The sequence below is a fragment of the Desmodus rotundus genome, chromosome 3 (assembly GCF_022682495.2).
Source record: "Desmodus rotundus isolate HL8 chromosome 3, HLdesRot8A.1, whole genome shotgun sequence".
NCBI classification, from domain to species: domain Eukaryota; kingdom Metazoa; phylum Chordata; class Mammalia; order Chiroptera; family Phyllostomidae; genus Desmodus; species Desmodus rotundus.
Window position 1 is genome coordinate 52,582,800 of NC_071389.1, and position 23,635 is coordinate 52,606,434.

General features: G+C 34.6%; 1 protein-coding gene across 3 annotated transcripts in view; it reads right to left on the bottom strand.

The window, feature by feature from the left end:
- The window catches only part of LRRIQ3 (leucine rich repeats and IQ motif containing 3), a 96,102-nt gene that overhangs the window by 26,608 nt on the left and 45,859 nt on the right, over positions 1-23,635 (bottom strand). For 2 of the 3 annotated variants that reach the window (XM_024565585.3, XM_045199634.2), the window contains exons 5-6: positions 23,416-23,572; positions 1,594-1,714 (exon numbers count right to left, since the gene is read on the bottom strand). In XM_024565585.3, the coding sequence (XP_024421353.2) occupies positions 1,594-1,714; positions 23,416-23,572 (278 nt within the window). The remainder of the gene's footprint in view (positions 1-1,593; positions 1,715-23,415; positions 23,573-23,635) is intronic. The other variant, XM_071220941.1, reaches the window with a different exon arrangement.

The following is a 23,635-nucleotide window of genomic DNA, read 5'->3' on the forward strand; positions in this document are numbered from 1 at the left end:
AAACAAATCTGAATATATTTAAAAATACTGATATCATACCAAGTATATTTACCCATCACAAAGGAATGAATAAGGAAAACTGGAAAATTTACAAATATGTGGGTATTAAATGGCACATTCTTAAACAACCAATGAGTCAAATAAGAGGTCACAATGAAAATTATAAAATATCTGAGAAAAATAAAAATTAAAATACAATATCCTAATACTATGAGATATAGGAAAATCATGGCTATAAATGATTACATTATAAAAGAAATAAGATCTCTAACTACCTAACTTTATACCATATGGAACTAGAGGAAAATAAAACCCAACTCAAAGCTAGCAGAAGAAAGGAAAAATGATTATTAGAGGAGAGATCAACAAGATAGAGTTATAAAAACAACAAAGAAAACCAATGAAAACAAGATTTAGTTCTTCAAAAAAAAAAAATAAGATCAACACACTTACCTACAAAGACCCACCAGGAAAAAGAAAAGAGAGATGGTTATGCAACAATGTGAATGTACTTAACGTTAAAATGAAAAACTGTTAAAATGCTAAATTTTGTGTTATATAATATTTTACCTTAGAAATAATACAAGATAAATACCTAGAACCAAGGAATATTTTTAGATTGAATAGTCCCAATAAATTAGATGGAAAGAAAATTCACCTTAAGTAACACCCAGGCATCTATGAGACAAATCACCATGAATTTGCAGCACAGCTGTTATAAAGAGAAAATGCTAAAAGTTTCCAGGCAGAAGAGAAAAACTACAAACAGATGTTTACATACAACAAACTAAGAATTAAATAGCAATATACATCTCAGAGGTAACACTGGAAGCGAGGAGACAACAAAGCAATTAAAAATTTTTCTGAAAGAACTTCTACACAGTCAAATCATCAACCAAATATAAGTGTAGCATAAAGACCTGTTTAGGCTTTCAAGGTCTTAAAAAATTTACCTCCCATGTATAATCTCAATAAACTAATCAGCAAGACAATGCATTAAAATAATAAAATAAAACAAGAAAGAACAAGATACAGCATCCTGGAAACAAGGGTCCCCAACAAAGCATAGAGGCAAATTCCTGAGACCCCACTGAAGAAACAGTAGCTAGGTTTAGATAGTAAGCAGTCCTGAAGGAGTCAGCAAGACGAAAGTCTCAAGTAAAAGCAGCTTGAAAACAAAATATATATAATGCACTTGGGAGACTAGTGGTCGAACACTATGAGATTTTCATGCAAGTTTTTCAAAAAAAGTAGTATAAGGAAGCAAATATATTCTGTGGTGCAGGTATAAATAGTGTTTATATAGTCATAAATATTAAATCATTAAATATTAGTTAGTCCCCAAATAGTGATAATTCTATTGGGATAATAGAGGAGGAAGCATGTAAGCATGTGTATTAGGATGATTTATAACTTTCTGTATCTGTATATTTATAAAATGTTACATGAGGTATGGATATTTTATCTGGAGTGATCAACACATACTTCATGGAGTCTCATATTTATAGTTCAAAATTAACATGCTCAATTTCTAAAGAATTTAATCTTCATCAAATTCTGTTCAAATATAATTTAAAAATTCATATAACAAACCTTTTTGAATGAGATGCCTCAGTTTTTTGCCAATATCTTTTGGTTTTAATTCATATAAAGGAGAGGAAACCTGTTTTTTCCGTTTACTAGAATATTCTAAAGCAGCAGGGAAAGGTATATTCTGTGGAAACAAAAGCAATGACACCAATGATAATCCCATATATATAAAAATATATATATATTTCAGAGTTCTCAAAGGATTCTCACATGTATAATACATCACCACTGATTTTAATTTTAAAACAACCAAAACCTGTGAGACAGGCCACAGTTAGGAAAATAAAAAGAACTCCATTGTGTGTGATTTTGATAAATTGCTTTTCCTGTTGAGGAATATTTTCCTGAGTTGAGGATATACTTTGGATGATGCAAAAAGGGGGCCTTTCCGAAAGATGCCATGACTAAAGGAGTAAGTGGAGGAGAGGAACAAGGTATAAACAGAGAAGTCTTAATGTTTAGTGTTGCCCAGAAAGCCTAAAGGAAGATTCAGAGTAAGAAAGGAGAGGCAAAATTATGGCACAGAACACTAAAAGGTAGAAACATATGAAAAAAGAGAAATTGGACTAGAATAATCACAAGTGTTAAAAGTACAACTGGATTAGATATGTGTGCAAGGAATAACAAATGCGATATTGAAAGGAGCTTTGCAAAGAATGGGGCCACCGTCAGATGTAAACTGGACAATGTCTGTAATGTGGCTGGAAATGTTTTAATGATGCTGAGTTACCCTTTTTCTCTTCACAGTTCATCCAGGAGTGATTCAGAAGATCCACCAGGCCATCAGGACCCAGGTTCTTTCAAAATTTATCATCTCTATCTTACTGCGTCTACATGACTGCTGTACTTAATGTTGACTCTGAGTCAAGATAGCTGCTAGAGCTCCAAACACAATGTGAGCATATCAGTCAGCAATATGGGGGGAAGGGTAAATGATAAAAGGCAGGCCACGTGTTCTTAACAAACTTTCCCAGAGGTCCTTCCAAACAACTTTGGTTTATAGAAAGGAAAGGATAAGAAATATGACCTTTTTTCTAGGTACTTTGCTCTCTGGAGTAAAATTGGGGATCTCTTCCCCCAAAAGAAGAAAAAGACAAATATTGGTAGGCAAGCAAATACAGTCTGCCACAGAAAAAATATGGGAATCTTTTGTGAAGATATACATTTGTATTCTGAAAAACTTTCCCAAAACATCATGCTTTCCTTGACAGGAACCACTGGTCTTAATTCTGAAGACTCAAAATGTGTTGTCTTCAGATAGATCTCCTTTCTGAAATGTTTGTTTTTGTATATTTGTTTCCAGAAAACATGTAAAGTACTTATCATTTGCCATTGTGTTAAAGCTCTGTACAGACACTCCCTTATGTAATATCATAACAACCGTGAGCTATGTTCGTTCCCCTGGAAAATGTCACAGACATCGTATACTCAAGACAATTCCTTTCCTTCCAACCGATTACTACTTAGTGCTACTTTTTGTGACCAGCACACTTTCATCCATTGAGAGGAAGGGAAGTTCACCTCAACTCTTGAATATGTGATAGCTGATGGAATTTTGAAATAGGGAACTCATTGTCACATTTCCCCTACCTTGACCTGTCCTCTTACATGAACATCCTTTACTCTGTAATTTAGCAGAGACACTTGGATGTGTGTCTTGGCCCCTGTATTTAAAATCTTCTACCCAAATCCCTATACCATATAATAGATATATATTTAATTAAATATCCTTAGGTTTCATTTTATCTTTTAAATTTTATATGTAATGTCTCTAATTTATTTATTGAAAATGATTTGTCTCTACACAGAGTTTTTGAATGCTCATGACAGGTACTAACTAGTCTTGGAGTAAATGTCAGTTTTTGTTCTTCACTAAAAAATTCTTTACTGATCTTATACAACACAATTTCTTGGGATGATATTTTTTCAGTATTTACATGAAAAAAATATACATTTTTAAGAAAAACAAATAGGTATTTTTGAGCTCAGATATTCTTCTTAAAGTTAGAAATTTTTCTTATGGTTGCCAAGAATAATTTTAATATGAGACAGTATCAACACTATTCAAATATGACTAAACAATGTTACTTCTATTTTAATGTGGGTTTAATTCTTTAATAGAAATTAAACAAAATATGGTTAAAATGTAGACAATTGCTTTGCAACCAAATCTGTAACAATCAATTTCAAATGCTTTTTCAACCTCAAATTTGACCATCAACCCTCTCCAAATTATATCGCCTTAACTTTTTATGCCATTATCTTGTATCCTCTTACTTCTAGAATTTTTCTGTATTTTAGTAATCTTTTTGTCTCTCCCTCCGAACAATGTAATTTATCATATATTAAAAATCACCTCAAATTCTATTTCAACCATAGAAATGGTTCTTCTAGATCTCAGACTTATACCCGACCCATGAGGAAATAATAAAAGTGGAATATAAGGGTATGTTCAACAGTTCCATTTCTACTAGTACTTATTCCTTTACCTTCCCTTAATAGAATAAAAAAAAATTAAAAGTTAAAAGTATACATCTGTCTGTCAAATCTGAGTATCCACTCCCTATCATAAATATTGTTAGTTATTTACAGAATCCTAAGATTTAAAAGTCCCCTAGTTAAACAAATAATTACTCTCAGCAAAAGATTTTTTTTAGCTTCCCCACTTATCCTTCCTCATATATCCATATAGCATCCTTTGTCATCGCTTGAAGTCATTTTCCCTTCCTTGGCTTTATAAAATAAGAAATCATAACAAAGGTGAATGTGTGACAGCGAAACAAATTTAGAGGGAGAGTCTAAAGCCCTGGATGAACGCAGGCTTACACAGGTTGCCAAGGTAGAGAAAATGTGCTTTTCTTCCCTATGTACTGCAAGAGGAAGAAGGAAGGCCGTGCCCACTCACTGACTGAACTTTGAAGTGACAGAGAAAAAAAGTTACCAGAAGCCTTGGAATAATCAAATAAATATCTTGTTTTCAATAACAGAAAGTATATTCTATTCACTAAATTACCTTAAAACAAACACCAGTATTCAATGATTTAAGAAAATATTTTATGGATGTTTTGTAGCACTAAGAAAAGGGATAATTAGCAAGGACCAGTATAAATTGACGACAAATAAATGATTTCTATTTTAACAGAGTCAAAGTTAATTCTGGTACAAATCTCCTTGATGTGAGAAACCTGCATGCCAGCAGCATTTAATAAGTGGTTTCACTACTTATAAAAAGGCAGTCTGACCAGGTGGAGTTCAGAGATGAGGAGTTATCACATGGGAAAGAGTAAAGGTTCCTCAAATGATGCCAAACTGGGGGGAGGTCTCTGATGCCATGGTATCTATTCTTACCAATGTTTATGTGAATGATTTGAATAAAAATATAAAGGAAATGCTTATTAAATTTTTATATGAGGTAGTAAAAGAACAAAATCAGTTAACACACCACACAGAAATTTAAAGTATTATCAACAGACTGCAGCAATGGGTCAAATTCAACAGATGAACTTCCATAGGAATACATATTGCAGTTGAATGAAATTAATTTTATATCATTTAATTAAAAAACCTGAGTAATAAGAGATTGAAATATTTTAGTTAAGAGTAAGTTAATTAGCAGTTCATTGTGTGATGACCTTATACTATGTGCTGTACTAAGCATTTCATCTAGGATACGGGAAACTGTAGTCTTACCGTATTCAGAACTATAGCTGAAGCACTATGTCAAGGCAAGACACTTTCGGAAGATTATGGATAACCTGGAACATGAAAAGAAAGCAGACTACCTGCTGAATTATTTTTAACGTGAGCCCTATCTGATTAAATCCAGAATATAAAAGAGGTAGCAAAGAGAGATTCAGGCTCCTCACCTTCAACTTTCATCTTCCTCATCTTCTAAAAGGATACCACAACATTTATGCAATTTCATTTGTTTGCTTGTTTGTATTACAACTTGTTTTTTTTGTATTTTTTTATTATTGTTCTATTACAGTTGTTCCATTTGTCCCTTGTCCCCCCGCCCTGCTGCACCCGAACCCACTCCCACAGTCATGATTTTTATCATGGTGATTTTAAGACATAGTCCACAAGGGCAAGGACTTTGCTTGTCTTGATTATGCAATGCTAAGAATGACCCTTGGCACTGAGCAGTTACTCAACAATTACTGTTAAATGTTGGACGAATAGTACCAAACAGAAGTATTAGGAGGAATATGTGGAAGTTTAGGAACTTTGCTTCAATATAATATAAAGTGAAACTCCATTTTTTGGAGAAAGTCCAACAACCAGACAGAATTTTATCAGAAATTCCTAGCTTATAATTTTAGAAGACTATTCCTGGTCTTCTAAATGTTGAAGAGATGGTCTTCAACACCTCAACCTTCCCTTCTTTTATTTTGAAATGTTACATCCACTGGAGTTACTCCAAAGTTTTTCACTCAGCAGTTCTTTACAGCCCTCATCCCCTTCTTCTAAGCTCTTCATCATGTATGTCAATGTAGACCTCATATTTTTAGTCTCATCTACTTTACCGTTCCTCAACATCCCCACCCCTGCACAAAAAACATAAATATAACCATCCTGTAGCAATAACGTCTTTACTCATGCACATCCCTTTATCTACCTATTCTGTTGATATTATATTACAATAAGCCAGAAAATGAAAATGGTAAGAAAAGAGCTCTCCACTGATGGTATTGAGTGAAGAAGTTAAAATATAAAACTCATTTATAATAGGTATGGAAGTGAGGAGAGACATCTGTATATTAATAATCGCATCCAATAATAATAGGAAAATCTGGTGTGTGGAGGTCATGCCATTTTTGGTCAAAAATTGCTGAACACTCGGGAGAGTGTGGGCAGGTGTGCTCATAAATCACCCATTGTGAAATGGACAAATGCGTTGAGTCTTTAAAAAATATTCACTGAAGTTGAACAAAGCTTCTCACGACAACGCCAGCTGGCACACTGATACAGATGGGTTCCTAGAACACTCACCTAGTGGGGGAAGCCTGTACTATAAGGAGCCAGCCATCCAGAAGATAATTCCAATTTTGGGGGGCCCCTCATAATAGATGAATGATATAACATGTATACCTATATACATGTAGATACAGTACATATACACATACTCAGGTGATATATATTTACACAGGCCTAGGAAAGTGCGATCACTGACCCTGGTAGCCAGCCTACAAGTTCTTCAGCCTCAGGACCAATCTAATCTACGTGCCCTCACAGTGTATTCCTCACAGCTCCCTTAACAACCTCAGCCCTACTGCTCTTATTGGAAATATTTCATCCATGGTCCAAATGCTTGTTATTTACATGAAGTCCAATATTCGTGTAGTTGGACAAAATGACTCAAAATGGCAGTTACTAAGAGCTCCCAAGGTACAAACAGCCTTATGTTAGGCTCTTAAACTATTAAAGGAGGGATTGTCTGAATCCTTGTATTTTATTAAACAAAGATTTAAATATAAAGAAATGTCTGCAATCTATTATGAGTCTCTCTGGGCTTCCTAGGTGAACACTGTGAGCAAAAATCCATTCTTAGATGGAATATGTCTAAACTAACTTAAACAGAGACCAGCAGTATAATTTAATAGTTAATATTTTCCAGGATACGGTACCTAAATTTGTTTTGCGAAAATTCAGTCCTATCAATTTCTGGATGAGTCATAAAACACAAATCTTTGTCACTCAAGATTTAGACCAATATTGAAATACATTAAAATTTCCACTCTCTCTTACCTTGAACAAACAAAAAATTCATTCTAAGTGGTAAAGAATGGTCATTTTATTGATTGTGTTATCTTTCTTAGAAAAAGACAGATAGCTTAAAAGGTTTTGCATTAGCAGTGTTTGAAAAGCAAATTTTAGATGGTATGTTTCACTGGATGTAAAAATGATAGAATTAGCTTTCTTATATGAAGAAGTAAATAATTTCACTGAACATTTTTATACAAGTTTCAAATTGTTAAAATATTTGGCATGGATGCACTGCTAAGTGTATTTCTCTTTTCAACTTTACACTTATCTTGTGTGTGCAGCTGATATCCCTAGTGTCCAATCAGAGACAGGTTTCATCCTGTGGTCCAGGGAATGATGTGCACAATTCCTTTGACACTGGTGAGAGGTGAAAACACACATCCAGCCCACTTACTTCAGTGAAAATGGACCCATATTTTTTTTTTACCCTGAAGAAAAATACAGTAATAAAGTTTAAAGATGGAAAAAATACAGTTAAATTCTTGAGGTGTACCATTAGTTAATGATAGTCAGCAAACATCACATTTTGCCTTGAGGACACTGAGTTCCAGATTTTCATTTAGGTGCTCATGAATTCTAATAATCATGGCTCTCTACATGATAGCAAGAAATCTAAAAAATACGAATGATAGGTTTTTCACATTTCAGTGAACTCAAAAGTTAAAACTAAAAAGGAAAGGTATGCTTTTTATATATTTTCTTCTACCTCTATTTTTCACTAAGATCTTTCTTTTGAAATAAGTATATGGATTTCCTATAAATATTTAGAAATTGAGAATATACACTATTTCACGGTAAAGACTTTGCACCTATTTTAAAAAGTGTGGATCTTGTACAAAACTCTAATGCTGCCTCTGAAATAGTGTTTCCAAGATTACATTAGCATTTCTAAGACTTGGGGGGGATGACTTGGCATCGTGTATCAGTACAATTGCCCCCAAACAACTATCCTAACTCTCTAATGGTAGCAAAAATAAACATGAAATGAAAAGTTAAGGCTATCCAGCAAAACATTTTTTATTTTCTTAATAACCCAGTAAGTATCTATGACTCATTAATTGACCTATGCCACTTATTTATATATCATCAGACTATGGCATTTCTGGAGTAATGAATTTTATTATAAAAACCACAGTATGTAGTAACCCCTTTACCTCCTCTATTTTTTGTGTCCTAAGTTCTATTGTAACAGTTCTGGCAAGAAAATCATTATATTCCATAGTTCATAACTCTGTAAGATCCTTTTGCACTCTATATTTTATTTTTGATTTGTATCTTATTTTTAATCCGTGTTCTTTCTATGAATATCCTAGTTCCTCTCACCTCACATATGAAAATATCAACAATTAGCAGGATTCTGTTAGCTACTCTTTTCATAGTATTGCAGGTTAAGATTTTCAGAAAATAAATCCATGAGTTATAAATTATGATGCAAAACAATCTAAGTGGAATACTTATTTTATAATCAATAAATAATATTTTATGTCAATAAATATTTGTTGAGTGCCTTCTATGTGCATTTTCACTGTGCTAGGTAAAGGGTACCAGAACAAATAAAATGCAGCCTGCCAGAAAGTGGCCTGTATTCCTACAGTCAAAAACATTCACAGAGAACAGCCACCTTCAAAGGAAGCAGGGCATAAATAAATGGTAATAAAAACAGATACCACAAAACAGTTAGTAGTAATATTCCAATTAATTGGATAAATTACATCCCCTAATATTAAAAAAAGAACAATTGTCTGTTCTTAGTTTCATCATGGATTTTATGCTTTTATTTCATGCTGCAAATTGAAGCGAAGAGGCAAACAGATAATGAGGTATAATTCTGGAAATAATCTCATTCATAAACAAAAGAACACAAAAGATCAGATTCTAAAAAGGTGGTTTTGGCCTTGGCATCCAAAACTTAATTTGAGATGAATGAAAAAAGGCATTTCAGTGCCTAATATGAGATGGAGATTGTTTGATGTCATAATTGTAGGAAAAAAAGGCAACATGCTGGGATGGAGATAAATTGGAGGGAGGACACTTAGTAGTACCTTTGTACTATATTAGCCCTCTCTGTGGAAAGGTAGATATGATGCTCTCAAATAATAGGCCCACTGGTTCATAGCAGCCAAGATCAAATATAGTTATTTTTACTGGGCTTAATTCTTTTTTTTGATATATTTACTGATTCTGCTATTACAAAATTGAAAACTTATTTGAACAAATAATGAAGGAGAACTTCCCCAGTTTGGCAAAGGAAATAGACTTCCAGGAAGTCCAGGAAGCTCAGAGAGTCCCAAAGAAGCTGGACCCAAGGAGGAACACACCAAGGCACATCATAATTACATTACCCAAGATTAAACAGAAGGAGAGAATCTTAGAAGCAGCAAGAGAACAAGACACAGTTACCTACAAAGGGGTTCCCATAAGACTGTCAGCTGATTTCTCAAAAGAGACCTTACAGGCAAGAAGGGACTGGCAAGAAGTATTCCAAGTCATGAAAGGCAAGGGCCTACATCCAAGATTACTATATCCAGTAAAGCTATTATTTAGAACGAAAGGGCAGATAAACTGAGCTTAATTCTAATACTGGAATCTCTCACAACATGCAGCAATGTTTTTCATCTGCAGGAAAAGCTGTAAGATATAATGCTCTATTCCTGTAATCATCTTTTCCTTCCTCTGAAGCTACTAAATATCCAACATACAAACTTTATTCTCCTTCCCATTCTAGGACCTAAAGCAGGAGATAATAAGCCTCTCCAGATCAATACTTAGAATTCCCTATTAATTTACCTTTGCTCATAGCCTACCACATAATCTTGGTAATTAAGTTTTTATCTCATTCTTCACTCTCCATCATTCTGTTATGCTTTTGCAATGTTTCCAGTTCTAACTTAACATCTTCCTTGGGTTACTTCCCAAGCCTCCATCCTAGCAACCCAGCCTTTAGCATCAGTTTTGTTCTTAAAATAATCCTTCAGCATAGCTCCTAGGCTTTGGCACCTGATGGCAGACAACATTAACGCCAACTTTCTATCTCAGCCTGGCCCAGTTTCAATGATGATGAACTTTCCATACCCTCCACCCATGTGTACAAATGATCACACAAATTGTACACATGGTCAGTTAGTGCTGGGCACATGGACAGAGCTTATACTACTTCTTGAATATGAAGCCACGTACCAGACTGACCACCCTTTGCTAGTTCCTATAACTATAACCTTTTACCTCCTGTAATGCTCCAATCCAAATTATCTCTTACCCTAATACATCTTGCTTCAATTAATATACCATTGCCTATAAATTATAAGATTAAAATTATGTTAAATTTATGATATTTTAAAAACTATTAAGTGTTATCAGAAGGTTGAATGCAACTAGGAACATGAATTAGACAGATGTAAAAAGATATTACAAGGGGGGACCCAAAAAAAACCCCATAGCGCATGCCTCCCCTGCTAGGTGAGTGTTCTAGGAACCCATCTGTATCAGTGTACCCGCTGGTGGTGTTGTGAGAGGCTGTATTTGGCTTCAGTGAATTTTCTTCTTGAAGATTCTTTCAATGTGTTTGCCCATTTCATGATGGGTGATTTACGAGCACATCTGCCCACACTGCACTGAGTGTTCAGCAATTTTTGACCAAAAATAGCATGACCCCTATGCCCCACCCTCCCTATTCATTAGATCTTGCTCTAGCAACTCTTTTTTGTTTCCCTATGTGGAAGAGGTAAAACAAAAAAACGGCAGAGGCACTAAAAGGCATCAAAATCAATGGGTTCAAATACTGTTTTGAACAGTGGAAATAATGTCTTGATAGGTGTCTTGCATAAAATGGAGAATACTTTGAAGGTGACTGAAGTTTCACATGTAAGAATTAATATGTTTTTTTATAAATAAATTCTGTGTTTTGGGGATATGTCCCCTTGTACTTTATTTACATAAGGAAAACAAAAGGGAAGCAGGTAAGAATGAACAAGGAGATGAAAACAGTGAAGATGCTAAACTGGCTGAGGTGTACTCTTTATAATAGACCATGAGAAAAGACACTGAAAGGTGAACTGAAACAAAATTTGAAGAGGCCCATAAATTACTGAAATCTACAGCCTCTATTATGCTTTTTCATCCGGACTCTGGAAACCTTCTTACATCCTCTGGTTATTTGTCCATAATATTTCACTATCCAGAAAACTTCAGGCTACTGGCTCTAAGATTTCACTCTTTACTCTACTTTATATTATAAATAAAACAAATAATCAACATTTGGTTGTTCACTATTGTATATAAAAGTTTGAATAACAAGCATAACTTATTAATTCTAAGTAACTTGATATGCATAGTTGCACTTTATTAAAATGTATAGATGTTTTCTTACCAAATAATCATTTTAATCCCCCAAGTGAAAATTAATATGTCTATTAACAGCACTATCCAACTTCAGTTTCCACAGTTCCTCTAGCAAATATCTCGGTATAGTGAGGATAATTTGCTTTCCATTCACACGTGTGCCAAGCTAATTCTCACCTCCACAACATTGGTTGAGCAGTTTTTATAAATTCTACCCTTAATCTTTTCTTTTCTGACAGTCACTTTCTTGCATGTTACACCACATGCATATGCTTAATTATATAGGCATATTGGCCATTATTCTAATGCTGCATCTCAACAAGAAATTCCTACAGAACAAAAGATTTTCTCTTCTTGATTTTCCCATAGTATCCTGAAGTAAAATATTAAAAAGCACTGAAGTTAAGAGCATTGAACTTGCAATTTAAAACAAAGTTTCAACACTCATAAAAATATCTATACTGACACCTACTTATATGTATAAACATATGTGAGTATATATCTACTGCCTTAAAGTATACAGGTAAAGCTGATGTGGTGATAAAGGCCATGAAATTTTGCACTATAACATGTGGTCTATATCATTGTTTCATGGATAGAAAAATCAACAAGTGTCTCTAAGGGTTTGAAAATTCTCTCCATTTGTCAATGCTCAGAAACTTTCACTCTACACCAGAAATTTACTACCCTATCATCAACCTTAAAATTACAAAATTCAAAACCTGGAGATAAATAATATATTTTTGCACATGTGGGAGGAGTTTGCGCATTGATTTTTTAAATTTGAATATAATTACATAAAATACAAATACAGGATAATACATTTAAATCTTAAGCATAACACAATAATCAAGTTATACTATGAAGATTTAAGATACTGCATTTTTTTCTTCAGTGCTATGTTGTGTAACAGAAAATGTGCAATGCCAAAATGATTGTGAGGGTAGACATATAGAACAATGGAAAAGAATTTAGAACCCTTAATAAACTCTTAGAGGTGAGAAAGTGAATTCTGATAAAGGCACTAAGATAATTAAATGAAAGTTTGTTTTTTATAATGGTGCTGAGCAGCTGGTTACACAAATATAAAAGAATTATGTTTAACCCCTATCTCCAACTATATAAAAATTAGCTCCAAATAAATAATAGCCCTAATTTTAAGAGCTAAAATGATAAAACTCTTAGGAAAAAAACCTTTGAGACCTCGTCTTATACAATAATTACTTAGTTGTAACATGAAAAGTATGTGACAAAAAAAGATTAATTGGTTTTCATCAAAACTTTAAAATTTCATGCTTTGAGAATACCATTAAGAAAGGAACAAAAGTAAAATAAAATAAAAGAAATTAAAAGAACAATCTGCATAATGGGAAAATATATTGAAATTATAAATGTGATAAGAGTTTTGTATCAAAAATATATAAGGGATTCTTACAACTCATCAATAAGAAAGACAACCTATTATAAAATAATCAAAAGGATTTGAATAGACATTTCTCCAAAGAAGATATCCAAATGCCAATGAATACATGAAAAGATTCTCGGCACCATGAGTCACTATGGAAATGCAAATCAATACTACAATGAAGTACTACTTCAAATCCACTAGGATGGCTATAATTAAAAACAAGCAACAACAAGTGTTGGTGAGCATTTAAAGAAAGTGGAACTTTCATACATTGATGATACAAATGCAAAATGGTGCAACTTCTGTGGCAGTTTGGCAGTTCCTCAAAAACATAAACATAGAATTACTATGTCATCAAGTAATTCTATTAGTAGGTATACACCCTGTAAAAACTGAAAAAATATGTCCACACAAATATTTGTACATGAATGTTCATAGCTTAATTACTAATAGCCATAAATTGGAAGCAATTCAACTAATGAATGGATTTTAAAATGTGATATACATATATAATATACATAATAAAATGAAATGTTATTCAGCCATAGAAATTAAGTACTGATACATGTTACAGCATGGATGAATCTTGAAAACATTATGCTCCCCCTGGCTGGTGTGGCTCAGTGGATGGAGTGCTGGCCTGCAAACCAAAGGGTCACCGATTTTTTTCCCAGTCAGGGCCCATGCCTGGGTCGCAGGCCAGGTCCCCAGTAGGGGGCATGCAAGAGGGAACCACACATTGATGTTTCTCTCCCTCTCTCCCTCCCTTCCCCTCTGTCTAAAAATAAATAAATAAAATCTTAAAAAAAAAACATTATGTTAAGTGAAAGAAGCATACTCATCTTCATCACTCCCTTTTTCCAAATGGGAAGTTTTTATTATGCTTATTCTACTTCCATGACATGTTATATATGGTGTATGTAGAGAACATGTTTTATCTTTTAACTTACAGTTTGCTGGACCATTAATTATTACATCTTGTTCAAGTGACCGGATACACACTAGTATCCCAACTAGAATTAAATTTGGCTGAGTAGTGACATATTCAATTTCATTGATTTCTGATCTGATTTTTACTATTACTTTCCTTTTGCTTTGGATTTAGTTTGTCCTCTTCTAGTTTTCTAAAGTGGAGACTTAGATGATTACTTTTAGATCTTTATTCTTATCTAACATACGCATTCAGTGCTGTACAGGTCCCTCCAAGCACTGTTTTCACTGTGCCTCACAAACTTTGTTAAGTTGTATTTTCATTTTCAATTAGAGTGGACCCTTGAACTATACAAGGGTCAGGGATCCTACCATCTCTCCCAACCCCCCACCCCTGCACATTTGAAAACCCATGTATAACTACTCATGAGCCCCCTGCATACATGGATTCCCAATTACTGATCAAAAATATTCTGAAAAAAATGTTATGTTTTTGCTGATGTGTACTATGTAATTAGGCCTATAATGGTTAGGTCTATATTTAACACATACACAGTTTTTATTGTCATTATTACATAAACAAAGCAGTGTAACAACTATTAATATAGTATCCACATTGTATTAAGTATTATAAGTAATCTCGAGATGATTTAAAATATACAGGAGCATATATATATGTATATGTGTGTGTGTGTATATATATATGTATATATATATATATACATATATATATATAGGTTATATAACAATATGTAAGCCATTTTATAAAAGGCATTGCACGTTCTTGGATTTTGGTCTACTTGGAAGGCCTGAAAACCAATCTCCCATGGATACTGAGAATGACTCTGCTATGTTTTTTTCCTATACATGCATGTCTGTGATAAAGTTTAATTTATAAATTAGGCACAGGAAGAGGTTAACAATAACAAAAATAATAGAGAAGAATTATAACAACATACTATAGTAGAAGTTATGCGAACATGGTCTCTCTCTGACAGTGGACCTGATAACTGAGATGGCTCCTGAATGACTAATGGGTAGGTAGCTTATACAGTGTGGATATGCTGGATGAGTGAATGATTCACATCCATGTCTCAGTTTAACTTGCTTATTTTCCTTCATTCACCTCAATGACCAAAGTATTTGTTATTAATATAAACACTTTATAGTTCCTATCCCTTTACCTTTTCCAGATATTATGCTATTATTTAAATCCTCTGCTCAGTTTTCTCCTTTTCTGGTGATCTCTCAGTTGACCTTGGCAACCCCTACAGTTTTATATCTCAGACTATGTATTAAATTAGTATTCACCTGCTGCTTTTCAAAACTAATTCTGCAATTGCTTGGCTTCAGATCTGGCCTATTCACGTCTATGGACCTAAGCATAATAAATAGTGTCACGGGCTGGATTTTCCAGAACAGAAATACCAAGACAAAGGTAAGTGCACAAAAGGTTTATTGGGGGGTAACACCCATTAAAGGAAAATGAAAGAAGAAGAATAAGCAGGGAGAGCCAAAGTTTCTCACAACTAACCAGGAGCTCTGGAGCAAAGTCTATCTACCTGAAAATCCCACACTGAGCAGAAATGGCCAGGTCCTTGTAACACTGCCTTACTCAGTGTTTGCCTGGAGGGTGCCTAGAGAATAGTGTGACCTAAACTTGAAAGTAGAGGTAAACACGACTCCACTCCAGGAAGACAAACAACCCAATTACAAAATGGGCAAAAGACTTGAACAGACAATTTTCCAAGGAGGACATACAGAGGGCCCAGAGACATATGAAAAGATGCCCAGCATCACTAGCTATCAGAGAGATGCAAATTAAAACCACAATGAAATACCACTTCACACCAATGAGAATGGCCATCATAAACAAATCAACAAATAAGTGTTGGAGAGGATGCGGAGAAAAGGGAACCCTAGTGCACTGTTGGTGGAAATGCAGGCTCATGCAGTCACTATGGAAAACAGTATGGAACTTCCTCAGAAAACTAAAAATGGAACTGCCTTCTGACCCAGCAATTCTACTGCTGGGATTATATCCTAAGAATCCTGAAACACCAATCTAAAAGAACCTATGCACCCCAATGTTCATAGCAGCGCGATTTATAATAGTCAACTGGAAGCAACCTAAGTGCCCATCAGTAAATGAATGGATCAAAAAACTATGTTACATTAACAGAATGGAATACTATGCAGCAGAGAGAAAGAAGGAGCTCCTACCATTTGCAACAGCATGGATGGAACTGAAACTGTAGGGCCTTATGCTAAGTGAAATAAGCCAGGTGGTGAGGGACAAATACCATATGATCTTACCTTTAACAGGAAGCTAGTCAACAAAAGAAAAAAAGCAAGCAAAATATAACCAGAGACATTGAAATTAAGAAGAAACTGACAGTAACCAGAGGAGAGGTGGGAGGGAATAATGGAGGAAGGGGGGAAGGGTTTTCAGGAACATCTATAAAGGACACATGGACAAAACCAAGGGGTGGGGTGGAAGCAAGGGAGGGAGGTGGGGTGGGGGGTAGTGGTGGGGGGTTAATGCAGATAACTGTAATTGAACAACAATAAAATAATTTTAAAAAAAACGTAACAGTTGGAGGTGTTGGCTAACTATATTCCTTGAGTCTGAGCAGCTTCAAATGGTATCTAGTGTTATCCTTGTATGCATCTGTTCTGGGCTTATTCATCTACCTCCAAGTCTTCTCCATTTAGTCTCAGTAAAATCTTTGATTAAAGGGAACAGAATTTATTTTATTTTTACTGCCAGTGAGGAGCAGATGGCCTGAAACTTAGAAAGCACATAATAAATACTGGAAAAACTTTATTAAATGGTTAAGTTTAGCCCTTTATGTGTTGCTGAGGTCATTAAGCAACAGCTTCAGTTCTAAGCCACCGTTGTTGCTTCTTTGGACCCCCCAAAAGGCTGAATTAAACATAAATTAAATTATTCTTAGCCTTTGATAGCCCCAGTATCTGCTCTCAGAATTCTTCTGATAAATAACCCATCTGTCTGTCTACCTGACACTAAGTGCTACTAATTCCCACTGGTGTTAAAATTTAGAAAAACTCCAATTTCTTTCATCAGCCCCATTAGATGTAGAAAATTGACTAGTCAGAATTTAAGTTTGTATACTCTTCGGAATTCCACACTTTCTATAATCAGCCCCTACTCAGTGAGCTTTACCTACTTCTTTCCCTCCACCTACAAGTTTCAGAATAAAATCTGCTTGGTTTCCATTTTTAAGGCCTTAGAGTTGATTACAGTGCTAAAGACATTCTAAGAATTCAAAAAATACCCATTTGAAGTGAACTGTATTGTCGATGAGGACCCAAAATGACTGATAGACCACAAAGGGCAATTTTTAGAAAAGATATAAACATGTCATTACAAAGCTACTTTCATGGAATTATGTAACCTAAAACACGACCTCAGAAGCTCTTTGATAATAAAGGTCAGTTTCTATATAAGGAAGCACTCTCACCTCACAAAAAAATAAAATTAAAAACATTAAAATACCTATCCATAAGTTTCTTTTTAACACCTCACATATTAAATTGAGGTGACTCATTCCACATCTTAATCTCATATAAGATCAACCTTCTCAATATTTCCTTAATATCACTTACTGTTAAACTAGATATATAAGAAGGCAAAAGTAGATTCAATATTTTGTGGCTTGCAATACTATAAAGCTGATTATTCTTTCCCTCTCCTCCATATTTACCTGAATTTAAAGCAAGTGCAAAAACCCCCCCTCAAATATGATTAGTTACTCGGATTAGAAAATTAGGACAACCTCGCCTTGCCATGAAGGCTTTGCTCTGCACGACTCTGGGGAATGTCTCCCACATAGACGGTGACATAAAAGGACTCATGCACTGTGCGATGCTGTGGCCCCAATTAGGTGACTCTTTCTCTTTCCTCTCCTACTCACAAAGACCATGTAATAAATCATCTCGTTTTTCTAATCATAAAAAACTAAATCTCATCAAAGAAGATAAATGTGTGAAAAGATGTTCAACATCATATGTCATTAGAAAATTGCAAATTAAAACATTAATGACATCCTATTACACACATATTAGAATGGCCGAAATCCAGGGCACTGACAACACCACATGCCAGTGAGGATGTGGAGCAACAGGAACTGTCATTCACTGCTGGTAGGAATGCAAAATGGTGCAGCAAATTTAAAAGACAATCAGGCAATTTTTTTTTACAAAGCTACACATGCTCTTACCATATGATCCAGCATGCATGTTCCCTTATATTTAACCCCCTAAAATTAAAATCTATGTCTACACAAAAACTTTCACATGAATATGTATACCAACTTTGTTCATAATGGCCAAAACTTGGAAGTAACCAAGATGTCCTACAATAGATGGATGAATAAATAAACTGCAGTACATCCAGACAATGAAATATAGTTCAGTGCTAAGAAAATGAGCTATTGAGCCATAAAAGGGCAAGGAGGAAACTTAAACACATATTACTAAGTGAAAGAGGTCAATCTGACCAGGCTACATACTATACAAGTCCAACAGTATGACATTCTGAAAAAGAGAAAAATGTGGAGACAGTGAAAAGATTATCGGTAGCCAAGGGCTGGGGAGGAAGCGATGTATATGCAGAGCACAGAGGATTTTTAGGGCACTAAAAGTATTCTGTATGACACGCTCTAACGGTGGATGCACATCATTCTATATTTGTCAGAACCCACAGAATGTACAACACCAAGAGTAAACCCTAATTTAAACTATGGACTTTGGGGGACAATGATGTGTTGATTTAGGTTCATAAATTACCACAAATGTACCACTGCAGGACAGGTTGTACTTGTGTGGCAGCAGGGAGTGTATGGAAACTCTGTACTTTCCATTAATTTTGCTGTGAACTTGAAAGTGGTCTAAGAAAATAATGCTTATGAACTGTAAAAGAGAATTGATTTCGTGGAATATGACACAAAACAGAGGTTGCTGAAGGCACTCTTTCTATATTGATATTATAAATAATGGAGGTATAATCATTTTATCCACAATGAAGAATCTTTTTTGTTTTACCATGTAAATAAAACATGATTTCTGATTAGAAATAAAAAGTAGAAGAATAATTACTTAATATTCTGACACCCACATAGCCACTATTAATATCTGCTTTCATATATTTCCATGCATATGTAGTATAATTAAAAAGTTAGATTATATTTTTGAAACCTTATTAAAATTATAATATATTAAAAAATAACAGTTCATCAGGTTTAAAAAGTAAATCTATAAATCTTCAGGAAAATGTATTTAATAATAATTAATGGAAAGAGTTCACAGGAGGATTGTGAGACATTTTTGTTCTATTCTGTTTTACAAAAAATGCCATGTTTTTAGTAATGAGAAAAATGAATCTTTGGAAAGAAAAAATGAATAAAATGCTCTAGAATTTAACCAAATCAGCAGTTCTAAAGCAACTCTTACTTCAGTAGGGATGACTGCCATAGCAGGGCTACGTGGTGTTCCCAGGAACTGTGCAATGCCATAAAGGAGTACAGGATGTACATATTCACTGCGCTACAAGTGGCGCCAAGTAAGAGGCCCCTTCCACAGAAATGGATCGGATTGCTCTACTGACCCCTTTCCTCATTTTGCTGATAACGAGGACGAACGCTGGCACCCTCTCCAGAAATGTCCACACAAAGCATGTAATGGCTCCAGACCATCACTCTTTCTTACCTCTTTCTCTCCTTCCTAACAAAAGATGACTAAACCACCTTAAGAAAGCATCAGATATGAGTGTGTGGGGCAGGAGGAAAGGGAACAATTAAGCTGCCCCTGAGATAAATACATGGCAAATTGATTTCCCTCTCTGAATCTCTTTCCTTTGGGCTCCAATGGGTGTGACATTCTCTCATACTACATACCTACTAAAATTCATGTTTGCAATAGAACAAGTAAGTAAAAGAGATGACTGAAGCCAACAAACGTTAGATAACAAAGAATACATCATCATCTAGCCCAGATTACTAAAATTGTGCAATGGAAATTTAGGCCGAACTGCCAGTTAGTAACTTCTTTGTTATCACTCCTTGTACATATTTTCCTTGTTACCCTTTGAGGAAAAGGGTTGACTATGCCAAAGAATATTTTAAATATTATTGGGAGTTCCCACAAAATCAATAATAATAATAATATAGATTTAGTCTCTAGATTTCCCTAAAACTCATTATAATAATATATGTTTCCCTAAAACTTGACCTGGTTACCACCATAATTCTCTGTTTTTGTTGGCCTTCTCTGCACAAACAGGCGTTCTCTGACCAGTAACTATGAACCATGCATATGCAGTGTTCCAAGCAACTGTTTCAGACCCTTAATTTCTTCTATTCTGACTGAGTTTTTAACAGGTTCCTTCTTCTTGGCTCCTGACTTTTGGTTCTGTATCTCACTTAGAGCTTATTCTTGAACCATAAACTCTGGGCTTTCCAGCACATTTCCTGACTGAATGTAACTTGAACTCACTCCTCAGGATCCTTCCAGGAATATGGAAAGTTTTAAGCCCTTTGGACAAAATATATTTCATCCAAAACAGAAGCGGATTCAGCAATTGATTAATTTTACTAAATACTGAAATTTGAATTCCATTCTTGACTAACCCTTTTCATTACTTTGCTGGGGGAATCTTTAAAAAAAATAAACTCTAATATTAAATGCCACTATTTTCTCACTCCCTCCCTTTTACCTAACCCTTAACTCTTCCAATGTTTCTTGGATGCTAGGTTCTCTTAAGCACTCTAGGGCATCAATTGTCTCACTGTAGTTTTTAATAAATCAAACTCCAAGTAACAAAGACCAGATATATGAGTGGTAAACATAGTAAAAAAAATTAAATAGTAGTGAAAATAGTAAAAAAATCAATTAAGTGAGCTGAAGAGAAGAAGACAAATAAAGCCAACAGAAGACGGAGCAACAATTTCCATCAAAGTGAGTGTTCAGAGATGAAACTTCAAATTAAAATTCATTTCAATTACTTTAAGAAGTTGAGTTGAAGGTAATTTCTGTAAAATTCTATCAATCAGATTTATAAACAATGAAAAATTATAGGACAATTGTACATATTTACATAATATGTATAAACAGTTCTTGATAAAAATGACATGAATAATGCTGTACTTAGCAGAATTATCAATAACATCAAAGACCTTTAGAAAACTTGTAATGGATATATTTTACCAAAAGATTCATAATACCCAAAATATATCTAAACCCCAATATACAAGGTCTGTCCTTAAAAAGTCCAGCCGTCATTAATATAACAAGAATGGTTTGTGAGACATTGATGTAACCTGGCAGCCAAGGAGAGTGGACTGAAATGCACATGCATGAACAATGACGACTTCACTGTGCTAGTCAGTTGGGGTGGTAGACACTATTGAGTGAGCATGTGTACTGTGTGGCTGTTACACTCAAAATGACTGAACAGGTAAAGCAACGAATATGCATCCAATTTTGCATTAAGCTTGAACATTCCTCCATGGAAACTATTCGACAACTTAGATGATTCAGATGGCTGCAGCTATGGGCAACTGGTGATTGGCAGCTTCATCACAACAACACACCTGTTCATGCATCATGTCTTGTGCAGAGTTTTTTGGCGAAACAGGAAATCACCCAGATGGCTCAGCCCCGCTACAGCCCAGATTTGATGTCCTGTGATTTCTGGCTTTTCCGCAAACTAAAATCACCTTTGAAAGGGAAGATTTCAGACCATCAGTGAGATTCGGGAAAATATGACGAGGCAGCTGATGGTGATTGGGAGAACTGTGTGAGGTCCCAAGGTGCCTAGTTTGAAGAGGACTAAGACATCATTGTCCTATGTACAATGTTTCTTGTATCTTGTATCTTCTTCAGTAAATGTCTCTATTTTTCATAGTATATGGCTGAATTCTTTCTGGACAGACCTCATACAATGATATATTCTATGTAACTGCATAGATATCAAATGAAATAACCTTTGTAATATGAGCATTTTACTCCTATTGCTGCACATAATAGTCACTTGCCATAATATAACTTCTATCCACATATAGTGATATACGAATATACAGATATGTGCACATGTATATATACACACATATCTGCATGAGTATTTCTAAATGTATTTCTAAATTCTGCATGAGTATTAGAAATGAGTATCTAAATGTACATACACGCAGACACACACACACACATATCTCCAAATCAGTTACTAGCATATTCAAATTGGTTAACAGTAAACAACATTCAGTGAAAGTTTTCTCTGTATAAAGCACATAGAAACAAGTGACATATGTAAAATCAGTGAGTTTGTATTCTACATAGAGGGCCAAAAGCCACCTCACACGAACTTTTTCATTTAATAAAGCATACTGTCATCTGGTGCAAAATAATACAGTGGCACTGAGTGCTCACGTGGGAAAACTTCTGAGCAGGCTGCCTTTGCCTTTTAACCCTATGCTGTTACCCAGTGGATAATATGACACTTAAGGACTTGAGGACATTTCTGTGCCGTATTTAGAATACATGCCCTCAATTACATTGAAAGGGACTAGTGACTGTCTGCACCTTTTTGTAAACCCTTCTAATCATGTTAATATAACAGAAATATTTGTAGCTCAGGCTACTCAGGAAGAGTTCTGCATATGACAGAGTTTATTTATCACAAAGAGTGCTTTACAAAGTATAAAAAGTTCAGTCTTGTTAATTATAGTACTGCATGTCTTCTTTCTACCATTCCTTAATGTCCAAATCCAAACAAAAAGCACACTCGCTTGCGTCAGAAGACCTGAAGACAAGTCCCAGCAATGTTACTTAACTATGCGGCTTTGGTGAGATAACTAGCTCCTCTGAGCCTTAGTTTCCCTATTTATAAAAACACCTATCTTACAGTGTTGTGAAAAATAAGTTACCTATTACATTCAAAATACCTAGCTCAGTGCCTAGTACACAGTAGGCACTCAATAAATATGCTGCTTTACTTCCAGTGTGTCCCCAAAGCGGTACATAGTTTAGCATCAAACAATGAATGAATATCATACTATATGAAGAATCATCAGCCTTTAATAAACTAAATATTTCCTTGTTTTCAACTACCAAGAAGTAATTTTATATTGCTATTAATGTCTACTTCCAATAATTAATAAGAGAAATATATATATGAAGCATGAATTATAATATTTGTGATGAGAGTAATTAATCAACCACAAAAATTATATTTGTATATTATGTCTTTTCTCACATCAAGAAAATCACAAGCAGAATATTAACAATGAAAGATGTTTTTAAAAGATTGAAGAAATACCTAACAATGTTACATAAATTATAATTATAGTATCTTAAATTATACTTACATGTTCCCATCGTGCAAGCTTTCCTATTATATTTGTTCCAGGCTTAAATATGAGATCCTTAAAAACCTTATCTTCACATCTTCTGTGTGCGCAAATCAATTTTGTTTCATGTTTCCTAATAAATTTTCCTTGATGTTTTTTATACAGAAACAAGGAGCTGAATAAAGGGGGGAAGTAGCCATTTATTATTTTGACAAACAAAGGAGAAAGAAAACATGGT